General features: G+C 42.2%; 1 protein-coding gene across 2 annotated transcripts in view; it reads right to left on the reverse strand.

The window, feature by feature from the left end:
• Nucleotides 1-10,769, reverse strand: part of kdm6a (lysine (K)-specific demethylase 6A) — a 73,450-nt gene extending 62,681 nt beyond the window's left edge. For both annotated transcript variants that reach the window (XM_083638421.1, XM_083638420.1), the window contains exons 1-3: nucleotides 10,349-10,769; nucleotides 10,135-10,198; nucleotides 2,141-2,249 (exon numbers count right to left, since the gene is read on the reverse strand). In XM_083638421.1, coding sequence (XP_083494547.1) covers nucleotides 2,141-2,249; nucleotides 10,135-10,198; nucleotides 10,349-10,521 — 346 coding nt within the window. In that variant the 5' untranslated portion in view covers nucleotides 10,522-10,769. The remainder of the gene's footprint in view (nucleotides 1-2,140; nucleotides 2,250-10,134; nucleotides 10,199-10,348) is intronic.
• Between the last annotated feature and the right edge of the window lie 1,370 nt (nucleotides 10,770-12,139).

Below are 12,139 nucleotides of genomic sequence, written 5' to 3' on the forward strand. Positions count from 1 at the left end.
TCTCCCTCTCGGTAAGATGTTATGTAACCTTGCTGCGCATAAACATTACTTATTTGCGGGAGTGCGTGGGAGAAGTCTCCCGCTAGTGTTGATGCCCAGTGTGATGGCAGAGAAATGTGTGTTTGCTGCCACTTTTACGTGCTGACATCGCGATTGCGATTACCGTAAATTCCGGACTATAAGCCGCGGCTTTTTTCCCGTTTTTTGGCCCCTGCGGCTTATATAACGGTGCGTCTTATCTATGGATTTTTTCAGAAAAAAAAAAAAAAAAAAAAAAAATCTCTCTTTTTTAGCACTCTTTCTAACTATAAATCCACTTCTGTTTTAATTTCCTCTCTTGCCCTCTTTTCACCACACCGCGGACACTGTGTGCACTGTAAAAATAAACAACGGTGGTGTTGTGTTATGTTGTTTTGTTGAAATGTTACGGTAATACGGTAAATGGGAGCTTCCTCAAACAGCCATCTCTTTCCCGACAATCCCCTCTGTGCTTGACCACTTACATATGGTAATTACGGTAAGCAAACGGCCACAAGCCCATCAACTCCCTCCCCCGACTACCAGGAGAAAATCACAAACTTCGGCGAATTCACACAAAGGAAGATCAAGGAATATTCCATCGAACCGGAGCAGATCATAAATATGGATGAAGTGCCTTTGACGTTCGACCTGCCACTCACTCGGACTGTTAACAAGAAGCGCCCTGGAGGATTCTTTCACCAAAAAAAAGCTTTGCTCGTTCTCGACAGCATGAGAACGAGCAGTAGATGATCATGAGGTGGTTTTTCAGACGTGTCGATATAGCAGTTTATCGCAAAAGTGTAATGGAAACACATTTTTCGCATTTGCACGTCATGTGACCCATATTATCCCTTGGAAAAGGAGCGGAAAATAAGTTTGGTAAGTAAGGTTCGATAGCCGTGTCAAAACCTCCGCAGCAAGTGGAAAACTTTGAAGCAACGCTACCTAGCAGAAAGACGAGTGTTGTGCAAAAGCGTAGCCGGGCAAATTAGATAATGTTTAATGGCAGAAATCGGTCCATGGTGACAGCAGGCTGCCTGTGTGCGCGCATTTGGCACAGCGGCGAGATGAGAGGATGAAAAGCACACACTGGTGCGGTGGTGCTGTCTGAAGTGAATACAGTGACTGTGAGTAGGCTAATACATTGCACACGTTTCAGGTGCAATTATAGAACCAAATCAGCCTTTTCCCCCCTCCATCTCTAAATCGGACCAGTTGTAGGCTATTAGGCTACCTTTTTTCCTCTGCCTGTCGCGCTGACTGCATTCACGCAGCCAGCAACATTTTGCGACTCATTTTCTTTTGAATTGATAATCAGGCTCGTTTATATGCATTGTAACTTCATGTTGGGATTTCCATTGACCATTGGTTGGATTTGAGCATGCAGGGGACGGGATATGGGGCAGATCCCCGTGCGTAATCACTGTGGCAGCTGCTGCAACGGGGAATCACTCAAACGCAACTTCAATGGAAACGCCTACAAGTCGCAATTGTACATTGTCGAAGTTGTAGAAATATCGCAATTCTTTTGCGAAAAACTGTAATGGAAACACAGCTATAGATGAAGAGGAGTTCGTTGGTTTTGAGTGACAATGAAGGAGAGAGGAGAGTGGTTGACGAAGCCACCCTGAACCTGTTCGTTTCCGACACTGAAGATGAGGACTTTGGTGGTTTCAGTACGCAGGAAGAAGAGGAAGACGAGGATTAGTGACTTGACTTCTCTGGTTACAGGTTTGCTGCACATATAGCCTATTGTTGTGTGATTTTGTCTGGGGATTAGTGACCTGACTTTTGTTTTGTTTTGTTGAAATGTTAATAAATGGGAGCTTCCCCAAACAGCCATCGCTTTCCCGACATTCCTCTCTGTGCACGAACCCTTTCATATGGTAATTAAACATCAAAACACCCGCGGCTTATAGACCGGTGCGGCTTATAGAAGAAAAAAATAGTCAATTTTGGTCCCGCGGCTTATACACCGGTGCGTCTTATAGTCCGGAATTTACGGTAGATTAATCGTGCAGCACTAGTGGACAGTCCATCTTAAAAATCTGATTTGAGAAACAAATCGGATTGACCTGTTGTCTGAATGAGGCCTAAGAGACGGGTAAGCAAGACTCACCTTTTGGATAGTCCTCCAGTAGGAGGTTGAAGTGGCCCAGCTGACAGAACATCTCTGGGTCCACTTTGCCCTCTGCTTTCAGGATGAGAGCATCGTAGCAACTAACAGCCTAGAGGAAAGAAGGCAGAGTTCGAGGGAAGTTATGCACCTGGCTGCAACAAAGAAGAAAATTAAGATGCCAGAATTTGACCTGTTAGTGAAAGTTAGTTTCATTTTATAGATTGGCATCTCTCCCTTATAAAATTGCAAACATTTTTATTTTTACGTTCAGATAGAATAAATATTTTATTTTAGATGGATAGTAGGGGTGTCACGGTATTCGTCCCATGAGTTCACGGTACGGGCATCACGTGTCAAATCCAGAAGCACCTAAACGCTGTTTGAACGCCATTGAATTGAATTGAATTAAACGCCACAGAAGAACCGGCTAAACGTTACATAACACTGACAAAGCTGTTAACTTGTAAACAAGCAACTTACATCGCGTGAGATGACAAGCAAGATGCGGTGAGGAAGAGGGGATGACTCCTTGTCATGTTCCAATAATCCATTAGATGACCGAACGTAATCATTATGGTAAACAAAAGACTAGTAGGCTAACAGGCTAGATAACAGGCTAGTAACAGGCTTGCTGTCAATCTTACCGTCGTTCTTCTTCTGCCGTTTTATTCTTCTTCTACTGAACATGTAGGTATTTTGACGTTGACTAAAGAAATACTGCCGCCTAATGGCCGCTTTTAGATAGGATTCCAAATTAGTGCTTAAATCAAACACATCAATAGCAAATGCTACATAAAACAAATACAACAGGGGGAGGGGTTGGTGGGCGTATTAGGCTATTCCACACATGCGCTCTGTTTACAAACTTGTGTACAATAAAGATTTAAAGTGGGGGGAAATGCCTTTGCCCTGTCAAACAGCTGGAATACAGACATCTGAAGTTGCGTTTACACCGACCTATTAAAGTTTTTCGCTGGCATCGAGTTTACATACAAAGTCAATGCAAACGAGCGATTGAGCGTATATTCGCCCGGGAGAAAAATCGCTGGGCGTCCGAGCGGCAGAGACAGAGCGATAGGGAGAAAATACGCTCATCGCCCGAGATGAAATATCCCAACTCGAGCGAAAATACGCTGGCATCAGTCGCTCGCTGTTCAACGCTGATTGGCTGCCGTGTGAGAGCGAGTCAAGGATCACACTGGCTTGGAACAAACCGCTGGTTTATTGTATGGCAACAAACCGCATTGACAGGCTGACAGCTGACATGAAGTTAAGTCTGTACTACCGGTATGGAGCTCGCGTTAGGAGCACGCTGATAGGCTTAGCTTGTAAACGACGACGGGGGCTCGTAGTGGACAAACAGCATGACATTGCGTAACGTTATAGCCCCCACATGTCCGTCAATTCGTGTGCCTGTTGATGAGTGATTTAAACAGAGCGACAGAGCGATTCCAAAGGGTTGAATCAAGCGACAGAGCGAAAAATAAATATCTCGGTGTGAACACAGCTTGAGAGGGAGGCGCACCCCACACTTTGGAAATCACTGCTCTAGAGTAAAACATTTATTCATTCCCACTTATTAGACACTATTTCTGATGGTAAAATTAGCGTAAAAAGCAGAATTCAGAAAAATTCAAAGGGAAAAAAACAGAATTTGGGATTTGTTGCTTTTTTTCCCCCGTTTTCGTACCATACCGTATTCGTACCGAACCGTGACCCCAAAACCGAGGTACGTACCGTACTGTGACTTTTGTGTACCGTGACACCCCTAATGGATAGCTTGTTGTTATAATTTGTGGGATCATGGAATGATAAAGCTGTTTCTTATTCCACAAAGACTATGTTCAGGCTGATTAAACAAAGTTGAGCTGCTTGAAGTAACCATGCAGGACGTTAGCGATTCGAAGTGCCATGTAAGGCGGAACTTCCATTCTAAACAAACCCAATTTGTCCGCTGAAAGTGATGCATTGATTTGAAAAAGTGGAGCTTTCGTCAGTCCAGAAGTACATTTCATTCACAAATATCACTATTTAATGCTCACATCTTCCATCCATAAATCTCCCCATGGATGACTTTAATACACAGTCTGGATTTGATATCATACATGACGAGCCATATCATGAATGGGATTGAATGGTGTCTACCAGAGCCGTATAATAGAAGAGTTCTGACATCTCCATTCACTCCAATGGACCAGTTTTTTTCCAGGAAGTAGAAAGTGGAACTCTTCAGTAAAAAAAGCAGCACTGTCGAGTTGCATCAAAATAGACAGTGTTGTACTTTGAAAGGGTTTTTCATCCCTTGAAATGAATCAAATTGTACATTATCTGCTTTATTTTAGCATGCAAAAGTAGCGCGAGACCCATTCCTGGCTGTTCATTGGCTAATGATTCTTGCATTTTGGTCCTCCGCTGACGCCACTCTCTTACTAGAGGACACTAGTGTCTACAAGGTCAGGAAAACCACTCTCATTTGAGCTTATTGTGTGATGATGATGGTGTGGGAAAACATTCATAGCAATGTCATATAGGATAGAGGTCAATCTGGAGAATGAGTCTAACTTTCACTCACACGAAAGGAATAATTTAATGTTAGGCCTAAAGCTGTAGTAAAGGTTTATAGGAGGCTATGATCAGACATACTGGAGTTGACTCATGTCCTATCAATGGACTGTGTTTTCCCAGCCTTCCAGGGCTGTTTGCATGTGGTCAGATGCGCGCCAAACATGGGCCTCCCGTCACCAAGTATTTAAATAACGGCTACACAAATTATTCTGATAACACATTTTGCAGGCCAGGCGTTACCGAATTATTTGCCCAAAAATTAAAATGTTGTCGTTATCTACTCACCCTCACATTAGTTGAGACTAGTGATACTTTTATGGTCATTTTTCAAGGCTGACACAAAGTTAAGCCAGCTAACTTGTAAAGATGCACCGATATGAAAATGTTGGTCGATGCCAATAACCGATATTAACATTGCTGTTATGGCCGATAACCGATATTTACCTATGTCGATATGATCTGTGTAAAAACAAATTTCTATGATAATCAAATTGTGTATATACTAAAAAACTGATGTAAACACTGTGAATTTGAAAAAGTAATGCATTTCTTTATTTCCAAAACATGTGGAAAAGCCCATAATCATAGATTTACCACATTGGTTCCTCTCAATCAATGTGAAAGTTTTGGCTAATACTGATAACCGATATTAACATTGCAACATTGGCCGATACCGATATGATTGCCGATATATATCGTGCATCCCCTACTAACTCGCTATTATGTGATATTGACGTGCAAACTTCAACAATGTTTTGACTGACATGAGGGTGACTAGTTAACAACAAACATTTTTACTTGTGGGTGAACCACTGAGATAAATAGTGAACTAATGCTTTTAGGGATTGATTGTATGTGTGTGTGTGTGTGTGTGTGTGTGTGTGTGTGTGTGTGTGTGTGTGTGTGTGTGTGTGTGTGTGTGTGTGTGTGTGTGTGTGTGTGTGTGTGATGTTGGAACAATGTTGGACTAAAATGCCATAATGGCAAAACCATAGACTAACATGAACTTCTGAAGGCAGAGCACACCAGGACACTGCTGTGGTTCTAACCTGAGAACAGAGTCTGCACTAAGGTGATTTTGTGTTGACTATGGCATCACCTTCAAGGTTTGCTAATCTTGTTAAAGGCTCTATGTGTAAAAATCTGGAAACAATTGACATGTATTAAAGCGTTTTTTATTGCAAATGAGTGAATGCCCCGTAGAGATGCACGGGCTGCAGTTATAACCGCGCTGACCGCGGATATCCCGCCCGCGGTCATAAAAATAAACATTCTGATTAATAGCGAATGAGTTGCAGGCGGGTGAAATCATGCAGCATTAATGAGGAACATTAATATTATTTACGTTATCTAGTCTATGAACGTATTTTAAGCTTAATTCTTCGTCAGGCACATGTTAGCCGCCTACTGTTAGATGTCAAGGACCCCCAAGGACGCAAGGCAGTAGTAAACAAATAGCCACGCAATGGGATGCCTTCTTTCTTAACTCCTTATATGGTCAATGATGTCACCAGAACGTCAAAGAGGAGTCTCCACTGAAGACACGTTGGAAGAGAAGACACAATGCGCTAGTATTATTTTCACATACATACATACATACATACATACATACAGGTCAATCCAGTCTTGATCTAATCTAAATTTAAAGCTATAGCGTTAGCCCATTATTAGGGATGCACGATATATCGGCAATCATATCGGTATCGGCCGATGTTGGTCATTTTTTAACATATCGGTCATATCGGTATCGGTCAGATGTTGCAATGTTAATATCGGTTATCATTATCAGCCAAATTCTTCACATTGATATGTAAATCTATGATTTATGGGCTTTTCCAAAGGCTTTGCAAATAAAGAAATGCATAACTTTTTCAAATTCAGTGTTAACATGTGTTTTTCAGTATGTACAAAATGTGATGATCATAAAAATGTGGTTTTATACAGATCATATCGACATCGGTAAATATCGGTTATCGGCCATAACAGCAATGTTAATATCGGTTATCGGCATCGGCCAAAATGTTCATATCGGTGCATCCCTACCCATTATGCTACATGGGCAAGTGCTGGACTGGATTATAATACAACATGAAAGTTTATTTGGAGTCGACTGCAGCGAAGCGATCGCACCGACGGCAGCAGAAACAGTAAGTTCATCTACCCAAATCGCTCATTTATAGCGGTGTGAAATGTCGGGTGCACAGCGGGCGCGGATCTATAAATAGTACGAAATAATTTGCGCAGATTTATTGCGGGCGGCCACGTCATCAACAATAAACTAAGGACAACAAGAGAACAGATTGAAAGATTCGTGGGCCCAAAATGCAAGTGAATAATAAAAAAAAACTATTTTTCTAGCCTTATAACATACCACCGACTCTCAACTCTACCACTAACGTTAGCCAGCTAATGCAACTAACTAGCCGGTCGGCTAATGTAAACACAAGTCATGCTTGTCAATCTGGGTGGCGTGCAAACACCGCACCGGCTATTAACGTTAACGTTAGATAAAAGAAACGAACCTGTTTTGAGATTAACTTTCCCACACTTCAAAACGCAACACACATGGGTCTAATAATGTAATGTTAGTTTGCATATAGAGTTTGTAGTAGCATAACATAACGCTAAGTTCATTTACCCAGCTGAGCTCCCTTCACCCGGCATCATCCATGGATCCAACGTGTTTTCGTTTCAGGTGTTCATGCATTACCATGGTACTTCCGTGTCATGATCGACTTTGCAGATTGCACGTAACAGCCTTTTTAGTTTTAGTTAACGTGAAGTGCTCCCATACTTTTGATGATTTGGGGCGAGCGGCTTTCTCCTCCTCAGCCATGTTTGTTGTTGTTCTTGCTGCGCACGCCGCTCTCGTAAACAGACAAGCCCATCTTTTATTGTCACACGAACACCACAATACATGCATGCGGCCACAACACACTCATGTGACGGTGGCCGGTGAAAAGTGTCCTCTGCATTTAACCCATCCAGGCTCATAACAGAGAAGAAAGCGAGTGCCGTAGTAGGCAGGGTTTCCGTTGTCCCGTAATTGCAGGACATTGTCCTTTAAAATTAATCAAAGTCCTGCAAATTAAAATCTGCAGGACACTGTGTCCTGTAAATTTGATGCATTTAACTGAAATTCACATGCAAAAATCCCATTGACTTTTACATGTAAGAACCAGGAAGTGCAGGGACTTCTGTGTAAACCTACAAAAATATATGAGTCATCCCTGCGGTACTCTATTGTCATTCTCAAACCTTAGCACTTCAAGGAACCCTAAATTGACACAAATTAGACCACCATAATATTTTGTCCCAGGGTCCCCCATCTGATGAGATTCTTACATTTATTTTTTATTAGGCTACAGAAAGCGTATGAAGTTTGACCAAAATAGTTATATGTATTCTGTCATTGTTTTACTTATGGATGGAATTATAGTGAAAATAAATGATTCTCCTTTTTGCTGAGCACCACTGACAGGAGTAAAGAAACCAGAAACATTCACATTTAAGAAGCTGAGGATATTTATGTTTTCTTTTTCTTTTTTACACAAACCAATTAATCAATTATCAAAATAGTTGGCGATTAATTTAATAGTTGATGACTAATCGATTCATTGTTGCAGCTCTATCTATCAGTGGGTTCATTGTCTGTCATATAGCAAATAAAAAGGCTTGCATGATTAAACACATTTTGGAGGTGATGGCACAATGCCAAGTGTCTCCCCATGTTAATTAAGAATGTTTCACAGAGGTTGTGTAGGCACTCTGCAGGGCATCCTGCAGAAAGAGTGTGATTCAGCAACAAAACTATATACAACACCCTCCCTTCATTTATGAATACAGTCAGTCCTGAAATTAATAAATTGTTTGTTAGGCTGTTACATCTGCTTGCATTACCTGATATTAAACCATTAACCCCCTTCCCCAGGCCACCACAGCTAAACATGGTGGAGTCCAAGCAAACCAAATTGGCTGTAGATGAGTAGGCTAACGTTAGCTGTCACTGAGAAGGATCACACGACAAAATCGCTCTAGTTTAATGTTATAAAAAATGATAGGCCTGTCTGCAGAGTATGAAGGACAACAACATGAAAACCACCAAAAGACAGCAACTGGTTATAAGCGAGAACAGGGTTAGGTCTACCCTGAAAGTATGCCCTAAACAAAACAATGAAATAGGCTACGTTAACCCTACAAGACAGCGACAAGCCACATGTTGATAACACGGATCAACGTTACAGTGTTCATGTAGTCACTTGGACTGGGTGAGGTGATCATCATGGTTGCTTATGTGTGCACACACTACCGTAGCGCCCAGTCCTGTAGTACTGTACCGGGGTTATACTTGGTCGTATTTGTTTAAAAAAATTAACTCGGCATTACGCGGACAGCCTCATCGTGATATCTTTATTTGTGCAAGCTGATTAGCCTAGCAATGGCTGCTATGTAGCTAGCAAACGTTTGCTAGGTATTTTTCCTCCCCAACCCGCCATCTTGGGCCGAGCTAAGCAGCCATTATTTTTGCAACTTAAAAGTAACAACGTCCATTTGTTTGTCCATCGACAATATCATATTTGGTGTCACTAGTAAGATATACGAGTGGGGGGGTGTGAAAACCGCCGGATAGATAGCCACCACATGCTAACTAAGTGCGCGGACGCACAAACTCTCCATCGTTATTGTCACCGAGAGGATGGGACAGATGGGTTGGTTGGTGGGATACAAATACTTTAACAATTAAATCTCTAAACGAAAAATCTATAGCGAACATATTCTTAGCCGGAACCTCTCGTCTTACTTTTGCAAGCTATAGCAAGACATTCCATTTATAAACCTATTCACCGTAGAGTAACAGTTTAAATGGCTGCGTGATTATTCCGCAAATGTAGCAGTACTGTAACATGTTTGCGTCACCCACCTGTCTCTAATCATGAAACGCAATGTTTATTATTATTGTATCTATCGTAACATTACACTAACAAAACACGTTTGCAACCGATACATTGTTATCGCGTAACAATGTTACATATTCTTTCAGCACTCAATGGCACAATCGAATTTAGCAGGGTGGATTATATCGTCTTGCAATTTAACTATGGAATATTTTGTTAGTTTGGTCTGTCTCATTTTATGGATAGAGATTATAGAGAGAGCGACAGTATTCTGATTATGTCCGTCACAGTCCGTGGCAGCGTAAAATGCAACATTATGCACCGGTCACGTCCATAATTAAACGCTGGCTTTACAGTCACACAGCATTCTCACTGATTCAGCATGAAAGTTGGGGAAATGGGTGTTTGTGTTAGTAGTGGACAACCATATAGCTAGAGTGTCGTTGAGAGGTCTGAACCACTTATTTCAGGTGGGATATGCACAAATCAGAGGAGATAACGGAGAGGCGACTCTGATCTTATTCTGTGGCATACCTTTAACAGCAAGGCCTTCGTTCTGGCGCCATCTTCATGAAGCCTCTGAAATCCAAACAGTGAACTGCGAGTAGAGGACAGACAACACAGGCGGTTCCGTATTACTTGGGGGGCATTCATATAGCTAGATATATTTTTTTATAAAGTGCGCGGAGAAAATTTGAAACAATCAAAAAGAAGCAGAGAATACTGTTCAAATTATAGAGCGCCTAACCTGTCAATTCCGGCCAAGCTCTCTCTCTCTTGCGCTGTTAGCTTTGGAAAGTCCTCTTCGATTTCATTCGCTTTTCCCGACGCCATTTTCTTTTCCTCATCACCAGCAGCAGCGCCGAGACTCCGAGCAGCAGCAGAGGCGGCGGGGTTGAGCGACACTCCGCACGATTTCATGGAAAGCAAACGGGGAAACCAACGGGGCTGAGCAACTCCGCCGAAATGCAATAACGAGAGTGCAGCACCTTATCCAGGACTAGAACAGGGCGTAGCGTAATTGTTGCCAAATCCTCAAGGAAATGATCCCTTCAAGTTACCTTCCACACACCTCATTGTACATCAAAACACAGCGTGTATTCCAGTGCCAAATTATGCATGAAGTTGATGTAATGTTGGGTTTTACGACAAAGTGTTATTTGATAATATCGCAAACTTCCCCAACCACCAGCTCAAAGTTGTTGTAATTGTGTCACATAGGCAAACGCACGCCGCCACCGTCGGCACGCCCTCCGTTCACGCTGGCCAATCGTCGCCGAGCGTTTGTAGTCACGTGTCTTGCATGACTTGGGGTGTCACTTACACGCGCACGAGCATGCGCACGCACACACCAAGGAGGCTATCAAGACCCGCCTCAAGCCCTACCATTGGTTCCTCACGCTGTATTATGATTACGTAACTACCATTTGAGGCAGCCTATTGGTCAAAATACCTGTCCATTTGCCGTGTTTGTCTATGGGGGGGGGGGGGGGGACTTTCAAGGATGGTAAAATGTTGCAAAATTCCACTCACATACTTTTTGTTGCATTTATTGACAGCTTATCTGCAGAGTGTGTGGATAGTTCTTTGCTTGTGACCACCAGATGCAATCTGAACAGACTAACAGTATCAATACAAGTAGTAATTTTGCCTTTATCTTTCACTTAGTATCCTTATCCCTTAATCGCAAATCAGTTTGCATTTTCTTCCAATTATATCTTGTATTATTTCCTTCACAGACATCCAAAAAGCCAGTCTAATGCATTCTACAAATGGCATAAAAAACCATAACAAATAATAAATAAACAGCATGTGAGAAAGAGCAGTTGTAAAAGCCATATTAATATTAAAAAAAATAAGAGAAGCAATAATAATAAATACCCTGTAAACATACATACCGGTACATGCAGAGCCGGCCCTCCCTATAAGCAAACTAAGCAGCTGCTTAGGGTCCCGCAGCTGCTAGGGGGCCCCCGTGGGAAGAAGATTGCAGGGTGCAGTCCATGTTTGACAGCTCTAACTGCAATGTTTTAGCTAGACTAGAGCAGAGCTTCTGGTATTAGCAGATACTAGACATCCAGACATAATCCGTCAGGACCAACCATGTTATGCTAGCTCACTGAGAAGCCGGCATAAAATAGCTCAAAATTCGGCAATTTTTTTACAAAGGTAAATGGCCATGATTATTTTCAAACGGGTCCCTTGACCTCTCACATAAGATATCAAGCTGCAACTTAAATACAACAACCCTGCCTTACATATGAATCATTTCCCTCTTATCTGTGTAAGTTCATTTTCAAGCATCCAGGTGATAGAAAGTTTTAAAAATAATTGATTGTGTCATTATGTTAAAACCTCACCCAGTAGTGTCTCTCCTGGGAGGTTGCTAGCTCAACCTCCCAGGTCCCAGGAGCATCCCCAGAGGAGTGTCAGGCAGAGAGAGGAGAGCAAGGAGCAGGAGAACCTTTGGCCGCCCTGAGCCTTCTGTTATAGACATTTTTGAAAGTATTTACAGTATCATGTTTCCTCTCTCTTAATC

Source organism: Poromitra crassiceps (genome assembly GCF_964638095.1).
Source record: "Poromitra crassiceps genome assembly, chromosome: 6".
NCBI classification, from domain to species: Eukaryota; Metazoa; Chordata; class Actinopteri; order Beryciformes; family Melamphaidae; genus Poromitra; species Poromitra crassiceps.